We start from the raw sequence: 19,173 nt of genomic DNA on the forward strand, positions 1-19,173 counted from the left end.
GTGAGTTTGTCTACATTAACCTCCTAAATTGTCAGAAGGAAAAACAAAAGCTTTCCTTTTAGAACGTAATTTGAGAGAGCAAGAAAACCCAAGCTGGAGTCCTGTTAAGTATTTAGGAAGTAAAATCCTTCTAAATTAGTTGCTGCTGTTAACGTTCTCAACTTTGCACAGAAGTGAAGCAGAACCTAGATAAACTCAGTCCAGAAGCAACTTTGCACATCAAGAACTGTAGGTGGGCTTGAACCAGGATGAGGGAGCCCATATTTTCATCCTCTGTTCCGTTCTTCCTCATCTCAGTATAAGAAAATAGAGTCTCTACCTTTAGTTCAAGCTAAAGCTGAAGAAGGACAAAGGAGAGAAAAGATTGTCTCATTTTTCTGGGTCAAATAAGATCATCGTTTAGAGAGAAAGGGTTTAGTTTGCACTAACAGATTGTCTGAAGTGTTTAAGACATGAGGAAGTAACCAGAAAGGGGAAAGAAGGTGGTTCTAAGAGTAGGTATAAGAAAAGACCTGGACTCGTGCACACAAATTTACCAGCATCAAGGTAAAGCTGTTTTGGACTGTCACTCAACACCTCCAAGAAATATCCTTAAAGCACAACTTCCCCCCCCACCCCCACAAATGGTCTATTTCTTTGAGTCCAACACAAAAGTCCAGAGTTTAAGTACCGTTACGTGCACAAAGTTTCTCCTCCTCCTGGTGGACCCAGGGAGGCACGGTGAGCACTGTAAATAGAGCAGTGTAATATGAGCTTCTGTAAGATCTTCATAACATCCCTAGAAAGTGGTCAGCTTTTAGTCCATAAAACTGTACATGATTGCCAAGGCCAGTTCATTGGTAACTAGCATATGGGCATATACAATACCATCTCTTGTTTTAGTGTTTCATATACACGGACTACATGTGCATTTTGCTGGTAAGCTGCATAGGCCTTTGTAGATGAGTATCTACTCACATTTTGAAATATCTTTGAAACATCCAGGAAGACCTCTTGGTCCTCTTCTCCAGGCTGGTGCACTCAGGTTATGAGCCAGCCTAGGGGATCTGTACTGTTCATATCCTATCTGGTTCCCCATCTCCTTTATTTATCATAGTTTTTCCTGAGCTGGGATCAGTCAGCACTAATTTTTTCTTTTTACAAGTTCTCATCAAGGTCCTAATCACCATTTCACCCACATTTAAGGTTCAGTCTAGCCCTTTATTTTCAGTGTTCTTTATGTTCCAATAATTAGCTCTCTGTACCCGGTACATTTGTGTCACCTGCTTAACTAGCACTGCAGTGCTTCTATATACCCCCCCTCCCCTTGCCTTTTACACACACACACACACACACACACACACACACACACACACACACAACTTACATATATACATTCATTTTAGAGATAAAAGTATAACTTTCAGAAATGAGTTAACATATTATTCTCTAGAAAGCTAGGAATAAAAAGTAATTGACAAAGAGTAAGTGTGTTTCTATAGAAATATTAAGGATTTATGTTAACTCTCTTTTGCTGTGATTAAGGTTCTAACAGATGTACTCATTCCTGCAACAATGCAAGAAATGCCTGAAAGGTAGGTTCAGTCAATAAAATATGATAGTTGCTTGTATAGGGTTTTACCTTATACATTATAGTAAAGCAAAACATTAAGTAGAAATTCATTCATTTACCAATATTATTTTCCTATTCCTGTCCCTTTGTATGAGCTATAAGAGATGTGCCTCAATTTTTATATTCAAACCTCAATGAACAAAATCGATGGAACAATCCTGAAATCCCTTTAATCTGAGAGCTGCCCACGTGAAAAATAAATATTTAAGTGTAGTTGACCTTTAGGTTACTGAGGAAGCTCCTCAATGGAAACTGGCTAGAGGGAGATGAATGGGGATAATTGATGGAAAATAATCACAATAATAAAACTATAAGGAAAATTATTTTATATTTATTATAACTTTGGTCTTAATTGCCAAAATCAGAAAGTAGCATAATGGAATTATCACCTTCTTTTAACAAAGGACTAAGATCTCAAATTGAAATGATGCCTGAAGATTTTTCACAAAGTCTTTTCCTATAGTTCTGATGTGAGAACAATAGGAATGTGAAAAAAAAGCCCATTTTTAAAACACAAATTCTAGTAAAGTAATGAAATTTATTTTAGTATTTGGGGGCACAAATACATATAGGGTGAGCATAGTTGGTTCTCAATAAATACATGATGATTGATAAAACAATCTTTATTTTTGATTTACCTTTTCCTCTAGACTGGTTTATTTATTTAAATAATAATTGATATTGGCCTGGTCAATAGTTTCTTTTAATTATTAATACGTTGTCTTTAAATATCTAGCCTGAGCTCTGAATTAGATACACTTAACACTTCTGTGTCACAGCAAAATGGCTATGCTTACATAGTGACAGGCATTCAGCCGTGTAACTAATAGTAATAATAGCTGACTTTTATTAAACACAGTGTGGGATTTGAGACTTACATAAATTATTTCACTTAGCCTGAGAAGTACTATTTATGTATTTATCTCTTAAGTATGCAAGTAGTTCATATTCATTTAGAAAATGAAAAACATGCATAAATGCATTTTAAAAATCACTCATATAAAATAAAACTTAAAAAAATCACTCATTGCCTTATCACATTTTTAATGTCTTAGGTTATTATTGTATCTCACAGACTTTTTTCTAGGAATGTTAAAAATGGAATTATAGTATACATACTATTGCAGTATACTATGAAAATCTTTCCATATCAACAAATATAGATTAGCATTTTTTAAATGATTGATTGCATAGAAATACAGCATCTGAAAAATACTATACTTTATTTAACCAATTCCTTATCATCGAACAATTGGATTTTTTTAAAACATCTTGTCAGACTATTCTAAAGTAACTGTTGTGATCCAAATTCACAAAGAGGAACCTGGGAGTACAAAGAAATTAATTTATTTGCCCAGAGTCAGCTGATTTTTAAGAAGCAGAACCTAGATTTTAATTGAGGTCTGTTTAACTCCAAACTCTGCCTATTTTTTTCCTGTACTGTCACTGCTCCCCAAAATATGCCCCATCCTAAATATATTTAAATCTGTTTTGTTGAGATATAATATGTAGATTGTTGATGGATTTATAAATTTTTGTATGTTTTCATAATATATACACAACCAACCTTTGCAATTTTCTAAATGGGGTCCTCTAATTAGTATGTTTGTGGTAATTTGTTCTACAGTTATATTTGGATTATAAGAATATGTTACTAGAAACAAATATTAAATACCTGAAATGGCATTATGATCCCTATGCGTGTCTCTCAGTAAGCCAAGATATGCAAAATCAAGTGCACACTTACCTTTTCCCAGAAATATTTTAAAGAAAATGATTGAATTATGAATTAATATTAATAATAAAATATCTTATTGATCACTTTCTGCCTGCCAAGTTTTAACCTGAACACTTTCCATGAATTATTTCATGTAATCCTCATAATAATCCTGTGACATGGATACTATTCTTTCTTTTTAAAAAAAAAATTTTTTTTTGATGTGGACCATTTTTAAAGTCTTTATTGAACTTGTTACAATATTGCTTCTGTTTTATGTTTTGGTGTTTTGGCCGCGAGGCATGTGGGATCTTAGCTCCCCGACTAGGGATTGAACCTGTACCCCCTGCATTGGAAGGCAAAGTCTTCACCACTGGACAGCCCGGGAATTCCCTGGATACTATTCTTATTCCTATTAACAGATGAGGAAATTGGACCTTCAGGAGACTGAGTATTTTGACCAAGATGATAAATGGCAGACCTAGGCTGACTTCAGTCATGTTCTTGGAATCAAAGAGTAATAATATACCTCCATCAAACTGCATTTATTTAATGCATTTTGAACTACTTAGCATTTAATAGAGTTTTTTGTTCTTTGGGGTTTTTTTGTAGCTTATTAGCAGACATAAGAAATTTTGCTAAAAATTGGGAACAATGGGTTGTTTCATCCTTGGAAAATTTGCCAGAAGCTCTAACTGACAAGAAAATACCTATTGTGCGAAGATTTGTATCATCTCTGAAACGACAAACATCTTTCTTACATCTTGCACAGGTATGTTGGTAAGCCGAGGGTATTTGAGTCACCAAATAAAAAATTAATCATCTGATAGCAAAGACTGGGGAACTTTCAGAGATTGGAGACTAAGTAGACAGCAATTAAATGCAACATGAGATCCTAGAGTGAATGCTAGAACAGAAAAAGGACATTAGTGGGAAAACTGATGAAATTCGGTAGTTTAGTTTAGTTAGTTTAGTTACTAATATTGTACCAGCGTTACTAGTATTGTACCTGATTTTGATAATATACAATGGTTATGTAAGATGATGATATTAGGAGAAGCTGGATAGAGAGTATGTGAAAATACTCTGCACTACTTTTGCAACTTTTTTGTAAATTTTAAATTATTTCAAAATAGAAAGAAAAGAAAAAAAAACGTTTGAATGAAACGTAAAATGTAAAACTCTTATTTGCCAGATGAATTCAGTTAATAAATGAATCCAACTAATAAAATTAATAGGTTATGGGGAATGAGCCCATGTGATGCTGTGAAACCCACAACACATTTTAAACTACCTCTAATTTAGTTCTCTTAAATAGGGAGAAAAAAGTAATTCTTAAATTAGAGTTACATGTTTGTATATTGTTAAAATATACTTGCCCTCTCCTCAAATGATCCTTTGCTTTATGAAGGTTTCTAGCCCCCTAAATTTTGAAAGACTAGCTTGGGATAGTTCCAGATAAGAAATTTAACGTTGTGAAATTCTTATTTTATGACCACGGGTAAAAAAAATTATTTTCTTATTCTGAAAATAGTTTTCAAACCTTTAACAGAGATGATCATGAATCTCAGCTACTGCTTTTAGTTTTAAAATTTAAAAAGTTATTTATGATACTTTTCTCTCAAGGAACTATTTCTCTAGAAGCTAAAATTTTCTTTCGACGGAGGATCAGTGATATAATTTAGTGTCTTTTTTACTTTCTTTATGGAGATTGCCAGACCAGCTCTCTTTGACCAGCATGTCGTGAATTCTATGGTATCTGACATTGAAAAGGTTGACTTGAATAGTATTGGATCTCAGGCCCTTCTCACCATTTCGGGCAGCACAGACACTGACTCTGATATCTACACTGAATGTAAGTCTTCTCTTTTTGTTTAGGGCAGGGTCTCCCAACCTCAGCACTATCGATGTCTTGGGCCGGATACCTACCTCTCTGATAGGGCAGTGGGGCTGTCCTGTGTATTGAAGGATGCTTAGCAGCATCCCTGGCCGCTATCCCCTACATGCCAGTAGCAGTCTCCTCCGAGTTGTGACAACCAAATATGTTTCCAGACATTCCCAAATGTCCCCTTGGACTACAAAATCATATCTGTTTGAGAAACTCTGGTTTAGAGAAATACTTTTAATTTTAAAAATTGTTCTCTATTTTAAAACAGTTGTACTTACTGATTGTGAAAAACCTGGAAAATATAGAAAATATTAAGAGGAAAATAAAAGTCATCTATAATCTCATTGCCTAGAAATAATCCAAATTGAAAAAAACCTGGGAATAATCAAAACAGTTTTGAGTTTTGTGAGTTTTCTTCCAGTTTTATATTACATGCATACGCATTTCCATGCGTTTTGCACTCTTGGCGTCATATGGTGTATAATGCATACCAAAGTGATATCTCAATGCAATACTGTTTTTCAAAGCCGAAATGCCCTGCTTAGGTTTGGACAATCTGACAGAATTCACCAAGTCAGTATGTGTGACCGGACAACCGGGTTCCATTTCCCAGGGATAACAACCCACTATTTCTCCCATCGTTTCTCTCTGAAAACACCAAAAAATATATAGTGTGCTACAGCACACTGCTCTCTGGGGACAGTCCAACCTCAGTCCTGCTTTCTGTTTCTTAACATAAAATTATATTACCGTTTGGGATTCAGTAAACCTCAAACTCTTTAATAAAATGATAGTCCTTAACTGCCCCTTTAACTTTTACATGATAAAAGATTATTTATTTAAGTGGCTCAATTCTGCAGGGCAGAATTTAATTTTTGCTAAAGATAAAGGATATTTCAGAAAGCAGGAAATCAACAAGTCTAGCTTAGTTCAGTCATTAGGTTTCCACTAATCTGTGGCATTTAATGAAAGCATTGCATTCAAAATGAATAATCATCTCTACTGACAACAATTCTTCCCTAGTATATAGTATATAAACCTGCATTTCAATGTATACCAAAACATATACGCTTACGATTAAAATTTTGAAGAGTAAAGAACTAAGGATTTTTTGTTAGTTTCCAGGATATGAAAATAATTTCTTTAACACATTTAATTTAATCTACCTGCCTTGCCGTTTTATTCTATAAAATTATTAATTATTTCTACTTTTAGTTTTCCTCTTGGGTTCAAAGTAGTGTGCAATATTCTGCTTTTTTTTTCCTTTTTACATGGTAGATGACTCTATCACAGTGTTCCAAGAATTGAAAGATCTCCTTAAGAAGAATGCCACTGTGGAGGCTTTTATTGAATGGTTGGATACTGTGGTAGAGCAGAGAGTTATTAAGGTATTTTTCAATGACATTCAGAAAATAAAATTGTGTTAATAGTAAATGCTAAACTGGCTATAATTTCTTGAATGGTGGGGGGTGTTGATAAGCTATGTGTAATAATGCTTTGAAAAGCTTTTGAAACCCTAGCAATAAGGGAAGTCAAATATCAAGATTAGAAATATGGCAGGTGGTTTGTGACCGCCTAGAGGGGTGGGATAGGGAGGGTGGGAGGGAGGGAGACGCAGGAGGGAAGAGATACGGGAACATATGTATATGTATAACTGATTCACTTTGTTATAAAGCAGAAACTGACACACCATTGTAAAGCAATTATACTCCAATAAAGATGTTAAAAAAAAAGAAAAAAGAAAAAGAAATATGGCAGATTTGAGAGCACTGGGCACAGCTGCAATTCTATTTATCGTTTTTTGACAGAGACTACGAGACACTATACCTTCCCTATCAGTCAATAAGGTTACAGCTGTGTAACATCAGTAGTGAAAGATAAACTTAGAAACTGGACAGAGCTGGCCCTTTTCTTAAAAAGCACATTTTCATAAAAGCTGACAGAAGATATGGTTTTAAGTATTTACATTTTTTAATTCCAGGAGCTCAGTATTTTGTGTTTTCATGTGGTTTCTTCAACTCTTTCAGTTAACCTTCAAGTCATCCATCATGAAACAAGGCCATAAGAACAAATATATCCATCACCAGTTGGTGTTAGCCATTCCATATCAAGGAAACTAGTTATAGTGTAGGGACTTTTTTTTTCTCCTAGAAGGAAAACAGATTATCATTCAGGACCAGAGAAGTCAGTTAATCATTCACAGAAATATATAACCCTTCCTTCACACTTCGCCTTCTGCTTTTTTTAAAGCTCTGTCAAAGGAAAATTAAGAGAGAAAATATTTTGCAAATCATTTCATTTCGTTGTCCAATTTATTAGGTAACAAAACCATACAGAATAAAGATCTATTAACCTGAAAAATGATGGCAAAGCCAGATGAAAGTTAAAATCCCTAGACACATCATTTTATTTGATAAAATAAATGGCATGCCCTGTCAATCTGTCCATTTGTCAGACAGTTTTTCTACCTCTTGATCTTACGTAGGAAGCATGTAATGATGAAATGACAGATTTTATAGTTTCATTTTGTTCCTTTACTTTTAGACCAGCAAACAAAATGGAAGATCATTAAAGAAGAGGGCTCAAGACTTTCTGCTAAAGTGGAGCTTTTTTGGTGCTCGAGTAATGCATAATCTCACCTTGAACAATGCATCTAGCTTTGGTATCTTATGTGCTTTATAAAACTCTTCTTAGATGAATTACATCATTCATTCCTCAGTCACATTTCCTATCAATTTTTAAGCATGTGGCACTGTCATTCCTCAAATCGGACTCTTGAGCCGGTAGAGAATGGTCGGTTTTAGCCTGGGCTTTGTAGTCAGACCACTTGCAGAGTTAAATCCTAACACTGCTTCTCTTTGGCTTGGCTTAACCTAAGTTAGGCTGCTCATTGTAGAAATGGGAGAATATTTCTTTCATTGGGTTATATAGGCATTTGAGTGACGTGATATGTATAAAAATACATTGCCAGAACCTGGTAAACACAATAGAGAGCAGCTATAACCATTACACTCCATCAGTGCTTAGATAAATTTTCTTTGTTAAACAAGCAAATAAACAATAATTAATACATTATTTTCCAAAGCCACTATTCATTGAAATATGGCAAAAGTTTGCATCTTTTCCAGGAACCTGACCTCATAGTTGTATTCCAAGAATCAAAGACCAGCTTAGAAGACATGCTGTCATATGTTTTTGAACCATCTATCCTGATCTATACAACTCATGAAAAACTCGAGTCGTTAGCTTTTTCAAAAATTGAATACCTTCTTTTTCCTAAAATTTCTGAGATTCTTAGTTTGTAGTTATAATGCTATCTCCTGGACAGTACCTCCACATTTAGTAGTTGTATTTTGAGAAATCCTCGCATTATAAAATAGGTTACAATTAACTAAATTGGTTCATTTAATTTTTAACAGAATTAGATAAAATCAGTGAACTTGTATTGAGGGATGAACAAAATATGTTGTCTATTATTTGAAATATGTTGCTTATATTTAAGGTTTCTTAAATTATACAATATTTAAGCCTGACCTTATTATGAAAAAAGACTTTTGTTGGAAAATCTGTTGAATAGTTAAAAGAAGTTTAAGGTTTTCCAGGACATATTCCACATGAAAATTACTTTTCTCCTTTTTTTCAAATGAAAGAGCATTTTCTTTCAGGCTAGAAAGACATCTTCTTACTTGATACTTTTTTCAGACCATGTTGGCTATTGTCTAATTATTTAGTACAAAGTAAACAGAAATAGAGCAGAGTAGAGCTCATTCTCCCCAGGTTAAAGCTTATCACACTCCAATGTGTGCCCTCTTAAAGCATAAAGCATGTCTCACTTTCATCCGAATTTTCCTTTGATGTAATTAGTGGCCAAAGAGCTGGCAGGACAGTATACACAGTGAGCTGGGCAGGCGGTACACAAAAAGATTAGAGACCCAAGTTAAGCATGTTGGTCTTAGCAGGTCATTTAAAGTCCAACAAATATTTGTTTATTTCAGTTGCTCCTTGTAAAGTGTTGCGAGATGGTCACAAAGATAACTTAACTTGACTTCTCTCTTTCTCTTTCCTTCTCTTTCTCTCCCTCATTTCATCTCACAATGCCCTCTCCCCATTCCCAATCCATAAACAAGGTTCTTTCCATTTGATCCGAATGCTTCTTGATGAATACATTCTGTTGGCCATGGAGACCCAGTTTAATAATGACAAAGAGCAGGAGTTACAGAATTTACTGGACAAGTATATGAAGAATTCAGGTAGTTTAAAATGGATATCTTGTTTTGCATATTTCTTTGTTGAAACCTAAGTTCAAGAATTTGTAAGCACCCATGTTAAATGGATTTATAGCAGTCTCAGATTTTACCCCCCAAATGTCACTACTAACACAGGATACTAACACTAAGAGAGCCCTATTTTTTCTTTCCTCCATTGGTATATTGAGTAGTCAAGGTACTTTACTGGAAACTCTGAAGAATACAAATCAATATTCTTAACTTCTGAGAACTTAGATAAAATTGGAGAAGTGACGATAATACAAAAATAATTAGAATTTAAGACAGCACATGTGGTCTACCACCTTATAAATGGTGTAGAGATGAGTTCTATAGGAATTTAAAGAAGGAGGGACACAATATATTTGGGATGTGATGACCTGCATTTTGAAGGCTGTTCACTACAGAGTGGATTATTTAGTGCCCTGAAGAACACACCTACATCCACAAATATACAGTTAACAAAAACCAGCACCACTGCCAACACCAAAGATCTCAGTCTTATTTGCCATGGAAAACACTTCTCAGGAATTTCCAGATTTATGACACAACCCTAGAACATTTTCAGGCTTTTTTTAAACTTGGGCTTATCCACTAGGAATGTGGCAATGATATTAGCTTTCCTATTTTAAAAAATATTTCCAGATGCAAGTAAAGCTGCCTTCACTGCTTCTCCGAGTTCATGCTTTCTGGCCAACCGTAATAAAGGGAGCACTGTTCCCAGCGATACCGTGAAGAATGAAAGCCATGTGGAAACAACCTATCTTCCTCTATCATCCAGTCAACCTGGAGGCTTAACCTCTGCTCTGCACCCATTCCCTGCTGGGAATACAGACAACATGCCGCTCACTGGTAGGCTGTGAAACAACCAAGAAAACCACATAGGCTTCAGTATGTCTCACAGGAAACTATTCCTTTGTTTTCTTAAAGCTGGTAAACTCCAGGCATTTCAAGAATAAAAAGGTTTATCTTCACTGACTTATAACAAAGCTTTATAATATTTTTGTGATTTTCAACATTTGTCATTCACATGTTTCTGTTTATGGCTTAAACTAGCTACTAGATAATACTTTAAGTCTGGCTTATTGCCTTATGTCTTCTTTGAAATCCTTCTGTATACCTTACTTCATTGGACACACAGAATTTTAAACCTGGAATGGGTAGTTTAGGGGCGTAATTCCAGTAGAAAATTGGAGACCCAGGGATTTGATGGCTTTCATAACTCATTGCTCATCAGTGGGGTTTGTATGAAGTTTTGAATTGACCGCTTTGAAGCCATGGTCATTTTGACATTATTGCCCTTTTCTTTTACCCTAAACTTCAAACCATTTAGCCTTCAGCTTGTTTTTTAATTACAGAGAAATGTGAACAGCAGACCCCTTACCCTTCCCAAGCTTGATCTCTAATCATCTTTATACCCACGGAAGGATGAAGCCATCCCAAGCTCTCCTCCATAGTCACTAGCTCCGAAAGTTGCCACTGTTGTGAAATACACCGTTGTGATGCTGTTTGTTAAACCTAGAGTTTTATAGGTCCCTAGCCTAGTCCTGTTATTTTGGGAGGTTAGAAATGAACTAAGTTGGAAAAAAGGTATAGTAATAAATCATGCATAATTTTAAAAGATGTGAAGCCATCTATTTTTAATTTGCCACTAGTGAATGCTCTGGTAACTTTCTTCCAGGTCAAATGGAGCTTTCCCAGAGCTCTGGTCATCTGACGACGCCACCCATTTCTCCAGCCATGGCGAGCCGAGGAAGCGTCATTAATCAGGGGCCGATGGCAGGGAGACCCCCGAGCGTGGGCCCAGTACTGCCAGCCCCGTCACACTGCTCAGCGTACTCAGAGCCTGTTTATCCTACTCTCCCTCAAGCCAACCATGACTTTTACGGGACCAACTCTAACTATCAGACTGTGTTTAGGGCGCAGCCTCACACCCCATCAGGACTCTATCCTCATCGCCCCGAGCACAGTCGATGCATGGTCTGGAGTGAACAGCAGCTTTCTAGAGACTTCTTCAGTGGCAGCTGCACTGGGTCCCCATACAATTCTCGGCCATCTTCCAGCTACGGACCATCCCCACATGGCCAAGATTCACACAGTATGCAGTTTTTAAATACAGGAGGCTTCAATTTCCTGAGCAACGCAGGAGCTGCCAGCTGCCAAGGAGCAACATTGCCTCCTAATTCACCTAATGGTATTGAAATTTTTAAAGAATTTTTCCTGGCTTTTGAGTTGGCAGTAAGGCAAAATCAGACATTGAGTTCTACCTCCGGTGAACAGCATGTCATCCCATGTAGAGCTTTCTCAAAATCATGGAATCTTAGATATTTGGAGCCAATTTCTGCCACATACAAACATATCCCTAATTCTTGTGACTCTATTAAAGTTGCCCTTCTAAATGTCCTGCATGATGCAAAAATATGATGTCAAACCATATGTTTGAGACCAACCTTAATAGCCCAGAAGAAGAGTGTTCTGTCCTTTGAAAATTTAGTGAATAATATTTCTTCCGGAGAACTTAGCAGCAGATCTTAAAGATTAGGACCCAAACAGTGCCTCCTGTTGAAGTACCTTGAGGTTACTGAGTTGGAAAAATCTGCGGGCTTAGTCAGCCACCAAAGTAAGCTCTGTGTAGAGGCTGCTCTGATGCTCCTCTCCCCAGTGTAGGCCAGTCCTTCTCCCAGCAACATGAATCTGTAAATAAAATTGGTATTTGACAAGTAATTTTTGCGAGAGGCTGATAGTGCCTGCCTTTTTTTTTCTTCATAAGCATTGTAAGAGCTTGTTAATTTAAGTAAGGGAAGTATGAGAGAGGTATTGTCTTACATCTCAAAATTGACAATACGATAACGCCTATGTATTTATTAAAACAAAAAACAACCTAACGAACCATATCCATAGATAAGCACAAATCCAACCATATTGTAAATGTAGATGTAAATGTAATATTTACAGTATGATATCTCTAGGGCTCTATCCTACTACCTTGTCCTTTTTTTTAAAAATCTTCCTGGAATATTACTTGTAATAAGATAACTCTACATTCTCAACATTTTCTGTTGTAGGGTACTATGGAAGCAACGTAAACTACCCAGAGTCTCACAGACTTGGGTCGATGGTGAATCAACATGTTTCTGTCATCAGCAGTGTTCGCTCCCTGCCTCCCTATGGTGACATCCATGACCCGCTCCACATTTTAGATGATGGTAGTAGAAAGCAGACCAGCTCGTTTTATGCAGACACACCACCTGCAGTTGCATGTCGAACTCCTGTAGTAGGTAAATTATATTAACATTTCTTGAAAACATTCTTTAAAAGTTGTTAACCTCAGCTATGCAGTGTTAACTGGGCACTCACGTTCCCACAGCTGGTTTATCACTTCGGATCTGAAGTTATGTTTCTGAATCTGTTAGTAAGAGCCTTGCCATTTCTCTATATACATGTCACCATGCAACCTACTGCTTGCTAGATCTGGTATTCTTTCCAAAACAAATCTCTGGAATCTATTATGTATGCAAAAAATTCATGTAACCTGTCAAATGCAGTCCAAAAATCTGTTAAGTTTTACAAGGGCAATAATGATATCTTTTTCTCACTTTCTCTTGTTCACTGTTGGAAGCAGGGCCAGTGCCAAGAGCTGTCTTGGGACCCCATAATATTATCTCCATCAGTATCCTAAAACCACTCCAAGTTTTTAAAAATGGTGACTTGTGATGAAGGTTACTATAACTTTCTCAACTGTATGTAAAATGTGATTAGATACCTCTGTAGAAAATGTTGCTTTCTTATTCTATAACATACATTTTAAGTAAAAATGAACAAAACTGTATGTTGGCCATGAAGTCCCCTAGCTTCTTATTCCAGTCAGGTCGCTGTCCCTAAGAAAATACAGCAACTTGTACTAGATGCATCACCGACACCCAGCAAAGAGTCTGCCACATAGTAGGAATTCATTACATCACTGAGTTGAAAAAAGGGGCAGAAACAAATACATAGATTTAGTTTCTAAACCTGCTAATAAGGTATCACAGGGCAAGTATTATATCCACGTAAGTATCAAGGCAGAGTGTTAATGTTTATATGAGATTATTGAAATCTTCCAATGGAACTGATGTCAGATTAGCATAAGTAGAGGGCATTGACACCGAAACAGAGTATAGGGAAAATGAAATAAATTGCATCTCTCCTCACTCAGTGTGTTTTTCCAATAATTCAATAGGAAGCACTTCTTCCCTTCCTATGACCATCACAGACGCTCCCTGAGCAGAGTCTGCTATCATCTTATGCTATATGCAGATGGTCATTGCTTCTGGGTTATTCTAATGAAACAGAAAATTCCACTTCAGGAAGTTTCCTCACTGTGAGACTGAAATGTACAGAGTTGCTATTGTTACTATTAGTTCTGTTTACTTGTAGTGATAGTGGATGCTTTGATGAAACATAGTTTGGGTGTAGGACAGATTCTAAGCTTTAGTTGTCAGAGCTGGCTTACAGGTAAATTGCAAAGAGGGCTTCAGGGTGAAAAGAGGGAAAAGAGTAAGTGAATGAGTAGCACAAGGGGAGTTAGGACTTATAATTATATTTCCTTAATTATAAAGCCTGCTTTTTAGTGACAGAGATGATGGTACTTAGAAAAAGAAGAAAAACAGCACTGAGAAGGCAGGAACCAAAAATGCAGGAAAGGTAGTGAGCCAGTTAGTAAAAAATTTTGAGAACCTACTATTATGTGCTGAACCTCATTTTAGGTGTGAGGTTATGGTGGTAATCAGGTCAGAGTTCCTGCTTGTAAAAGGTTTACATTCCAGTAGGAAGAGATAAGGCAATGAAAATATAAACAAATGCATTAAAAAGATAATTTCAGTTACTCTCAGGTCAGTTAAATAGGGTAAAAAGACAAATAGTAACGGAGGAGCTGCTTTAGGTAAGGGAGCTCGGAAAGGATTCCTGAGGCAGAAATATTTGAGTTGCAAGTTGAGTGATAAGAAGGAGGCAATGATGTGAAGATTTGATGATGGAGTTCCGGGCAGAAGAAATGGCAAGTTGCACAGTTTCTGAAATGGGAAAATTCAATGGGCAGAAAGAAGGCTCGTGTGTTTTGAGTATGGTGAATGAAGAGAGGGGAGTAAAATAAATCAGAGGGCGGAGACCAATTCATCTAGGGTGTTATGAAGCAGGGCAGGGAGCTTGGATTTTGTTCTAAGAGTAATGGGAAGTCATTGTAGCATTTAAGAAGAGGGACAATTTGATATACAATTTGATATACACATCAGCAAGATTATCCTGGCTGCTCTCTGCAGGGTGAGGGTCATGAGACTAGTTAGGAGGCTGCTGTGTTGGTCCAGGTAAGAGAAGATGGTGGTTTGAACTACAGTTGTGGAGGTGCAGCTGGAAAAAGGACATAGACTGGGGATATATTTCGGTGATACAGTTGTCTGAATTTATGTTTGAAATTGAATTTTCTTTGTGAAATGTGTTGAAGGAAAATTTGTGGGAGAATAGCGGGGGGGAAATGGAAGAAAAGATGAGCATTGCTCTGAGAAACCATGCACACTCAAATTTAGTACAGATGTATGTGCTCAATGCACAAGTCGTAAAGTGAGTGGCACAGAAAAAAGAAAATGTCAGTCAATTTTCTATTGCTGATTATATTTTCCCTTACAGCATCCAGTTTGCAAACCCCAATTCCTTCCTCCTCATCCCAGTGTATGTATGGAACTTCCAATCAATATCCAGCTCAAGAAAGCCTGGACTCCCATGGAGCAAATGGTAGAGAAATGGCATCCTCTCTACCACCAATCAACACTGTGTTCATGGGAACAGCACCTGGAGGCACTTAAGCCAGCACTCTTGGGTAGGGGTTGAAACTTGAAAAGTCTCTAGCCCTCACATGCTATCTACTCAGACCGCTGTCAGAGAAAGAAAATGGAATCTCCAGCGGCACAGTATTGTTTTTCAGGTCACTGGTGTAAAACTATGGACAACACCATAGTGAATGGAAATATTTGCAGAGTTTGCCTTGCACACAAGTTGTTTAGAATGTGGTCCCGTTATTAATCATAGTTTCAAACGTTATCAAATGGAACCAGTGGAGCTTTGAAGATGCAGACATTTCAACTCTGAAGATTTAATATTTCACTTCTTAATTTATTGAAAATCTGTGTGCTGTTTCACTTTTGGTTTTTTAAAAAGAGAAACATTTATTTAATGCTTTTAAAATACCTTTAATTTATTAGGATCTCAGAATCATTGTTTACTATCCCTTATTTGACAAAAAGTCAAATGTGTATGGCTACCTCCTATGGAAATGTTTACAAGATCAACACTTCATTCAATTCAGCCTCGACCAAAGTTGCTTGACTTTCAGTTTCTGTGCATTAGTATGATGATTTATGTTACATAGCAGTGTTCCAATTCTATGTAACTGAATGGAGATTAAAAATGCTTTCCTTCTTTATTTAAAAAAGATAGGAAGAAATAAAGTATGGAAATATTTTTAAAGGCTTGGTTGTTCTCAGGGCTGGTTCTGTTTCTAAAGAATCCTGGAGATTTGCAGGCAAAGCTCCTTTGTATATCAAATTAAAGAGTAAAGTTGGTTGGTCAAAACAATAATTCTAGAACATTTGCATAACAGATCCATGCATATAAATATAAAGAAATTGTGATTTGTAGACTGTTTGAACTTCTGCAGATGTTGAAGCATTCTTTAATCAAGAAACTGAGAGTGAATGAGTGTTCAAGGGTCATCTGGATGCAAAAACAAACTCAGAAGTGAAAGATTCATTACATATAAACTAATACAATTTGATACACCGTTTATCTAGCTCTGTTTCTTTTTCTTTTTCATATGTCTTAACTGAAAGGTCTGTTGTTAAGACTCATGGCCTATAATGGGAAACTTCCATTAACTTTACAGGCTTCTCCTTTGGTCTTATGACAGATCTTCTATTATTTGTATTAAGGATTGGGTTATACTGTAAGCCCCGGGTACATTATAAAAAGATCTGTAAGCCCCAAACACCCATTTTACATCATGATGTAATTTGGTAGAGACAAACTGTGGAATTGTTATTCAGCAAGCAATAAACAATTATCTGTGGACTTGTTGGAGTGTTGCTGCCATTTTGCTCAGTAGTATGTAGTTTATGAGCTAATTAATTAGCAGAAATATTTTGCAACAATAACAAATCATGAGTAATAGAAAACTAAGTGTTCTATTCTTTGCTATGGTAATAGCATAAGAGTGCAGAGGAAATGAAATTAATAAGGACTTGGACTGAAGAAGAAAACAAAACAGCTTTAAGAAGTGATTGGACATAAATCTTAAAAATTGAGAACCAAATCTCCATTTTATGGTAATTAAGTATATATTCAGCATGTTTCATGTCCAACACAATGGAAAATACAAAGATGAAAAAGTGCCAATACCTTTAATAAGTTTTGATGTAATGATGAAGGGATGATAGGATGTAGAAGCTCAACTGAAGATTTTTGAGTAAAAAGCAAGGTGAGTTAAAGATGTTTAGGGAACATCCAGCAGCAGTTGGAGGGAGGAGGTGGACTTGTTAGGAGAGGAATTAGCCTAAGAACGGGCCACTCTGAAGGCTGTTTCTTTCATCCAGATGCTCAGCGGATAAGTGCAGAGACTTATGGGGAAGAAGAGTGAATGAGGAGGGGAGAGAGAAGCACAAGCATCATTTTAAAGAAACATGAGGATCATTTCAGAGACTACATTGAAGGATTGGCAACTGACTAGATAGAAGGGAAGAAAAAGGAATATGTCACTAGCGGCTCTAAAGTTTTCCTTAACACTATTTGCAAAGTATTTCAGTGTAAAGAGTTGACCCTATATTGGTACTCCCTCCTGCCCTTTTAAGGTGAGGGGAAGTGACTGGAGCAGGGGGAGGCTCAGAAGACAGTGAGCAGTGTCTGGCTTTCACGTGCATTGTAACGAGGTGCTCAGTTTTGACGACAAGAAGACTAACTTGCTCTTTTCCCCAGGTAGTGAACTGGAGGTTATTGCTATTAGAGGTAGCACAGTATTTCTCAGTGCAGGCACCACTGGTTTTCAGGCAGGACAGTTCTTTGTTTTGCAGGACTATTCTGCATATTGAACAAGATTTAGTATTCCTGGCCTCAACACTAGATACCAGTGTACTCCCGACACAGCATCCACGTGCCCCTGGAGAGGCAGTGCTATTCCAGCACGAATTGACGGTGACACAGCATCTTCAATTTTACCAAAAGGAGCTTGAGACATTGAATACCTTTCTGCCCATCAGCTACACTCGTTGTTTAAGAATTGTTTCCTTCACGGATCTAAAACTTGGCTGCTTAAGGCATTTTCTGTTATTCTTTAGGTTAACTTTGATATAGTTAAGAGGATCTTGCCTAGGTTTTTATGTTTTTAAAAGCAAATAAATCATTCTTCAAGTAACTGTTAGAAGTTGTGGAGTATCAATTATAAAGTGACCTGTTCAAGCTAATGCTTATGTGAATTGCAAAATTAAGGTTAACATTTTTTAAATGCTAGGTTTATTATAACTCAATTCTTGGGGTACTATCTTTCGAATCTTACGGTATGGTGGTTACTAAATATAAAAGACATGAAAAATGAATGTTTCAATTAACTTGGTGGATTCTTAATACAATTCTGAGACCAAGAGCCGATTTGGTAACAGCTTGAAGAAAAACTAAGACCCAGCTACGTCATTAACCTAGAATCACAGATCAGAATGGATCTAGTTTATTTTCTTCTCTCCAGGTAGAATTGCACTAAGAAAAATTAGAGCTATCCTCAGTTATATGTTCTCAAGTACACTTTCAGGTCAGAAAGCATTTTTTTGTTTGTTTGTTTTTTAATAGATATCCAATTTTATTTATAAAGCATTAAAGCTTGAGCAAGAAGTACCCAAGTCTCATCTCATACAAAACTACAGAACATTAAAAAGGAAAACACTGGGGAGTGGGGAGATGACAAAAGGGAAAAAGAGAACATGCATATATTGTACAAATTGAGAAAATCAAACTGAAATAGACAGGTTTTAGGAGCTGAAAAACATTCCCAAAGCATAAATAATTATTAGGAACTGCTGCCAGAGACTCGCTGACAGGGCTGAAGTTGATTTTCCCAGTTGCCAGTTTAGGAGGTGGACAGAGCTTGAACAACCAAATGCTCGGGCAGAGGACACCCAGCTACTCTGCATGTGGAAATAAGACAGAAACCTCTTGTATCACACAGTTTTCATACTACCTGCAGTATACAGTACAGAGAGACACGAAATGGAAATAATGTCTGCAAAACAAAAACATGTCTAGTGACCCACTTACCAATCTCAACCACTGGTCTGATATGAAATAGGAAATGAAATTCACAAAATGAGCCTCTGAGGAGAAAGCAGTGGCATCTACAAATATAGACATTTTGCCACTGAGTCAGGGAGACAGCTCTCGCTTCAGCTACTGAATGTTTTGGTTCTAAAGACGGAATAGAAGAGGCTCTTGCTGATGTGTTCTACTTTGATTTCTATGCTAAAATCCAAAAGGTAATCAACTTGTTTGGCTACCTGTCGGAGCAACCACCAACGGACAGAGATTTCCCAATAAGCACAGTGTTTAACTCTCCTTTGAAAATACCGGGAAAGTGATGATCCAGATTAAGCACTTCCAGTCAGCTCAAAGCTCTACTCCAGAG

General features: G+C 36.7%; 1 protein-coding gene and 1 long non-coding RNA gene across 2 annotated transcripts in view; one reads left to right on the forward strand and one right to left on the reverse strand.

Annotated features, from left to right (window-relative positions):
- RFX6 (regulatory factor X6) overlaps positions 1 to 16,579 on the forward strand; it is a 130,472-nt gene extending 113,893 nt beyond the window's left edge. Inside the window, exons 11-20 of the mRNA XM_067011707.1 lie at positions 1,525 to 1,574; positions 3,942 to 4,101; positions 5,040 to 5,184; positions 6,496 to 6,605; positions 7,762 to 7,879; positions 9,345 to 9,467; positions 10,128 to 10,334; positions 11,164 to 11,676; positions 12,548 to 12,760; positions 15,144 to 16,579. Of these exons, the coding sequence (XP_066867808.1) occupies positions 1,525 to 1,574; positions 3,942 to 4,101; positions 5,040 to 5,184; positions 6,496 to 6,605; positions 7,762 to 7,879; positions 9,345 to 9,467; positions 10,128 to 10,334; positions 11,164 to 11,676; positions 12,548 to 12,760; positions 15,144 to 15,319 (1,815 nt within the window). The 3' untranslated portion in view covers positions 15,320 to 16,579. The remainder of the gene's footprint in view (positions 1 to 1,524; positions 1,575 to 3,941; positions 4,102 to 5,039; positions 5,185 to 6,495; positions 6,606 to 7,761; positions 7,880 to 9,344; positions 9,468 to 10,127; positions 10,335 to 11,163; positions 11,677 to 12,547; positions 12,761 to 15,143) is intronic.
- LOC136792457 (uncharacterized) overlaps positions 11,950 to 19,173 on the reverse strand; it is a 188,784-nt gene continuing 181,560 nt past the window's right edge. The window contains exon 3 of the long non-coding RNA XR_010836270.1: positions 11,950 to 12,176. This is a non-coding gene — a long non-coding RNA (uncharacterized lncRNA). The remainder of the gene's footprint in view (positions 12,177 to 19,173) is intronic.

Source organism: Kogia breviceps, chromosome 13 (genome assembly GCF_026419965.1).
Source record: "Kogia breviceps isolate mKogBre1 chromosome 13, mKogBre1 haplotype 1, whole genome shotgun sequence".
In the NCBI taxonomy this organism is placed as follows: domain Eukaryota; kingdom Metazoa; phylum Chordata; class Mammalia; order Artiodactyla; family Physeteridae; genus Kogia; species Kogia breviceps.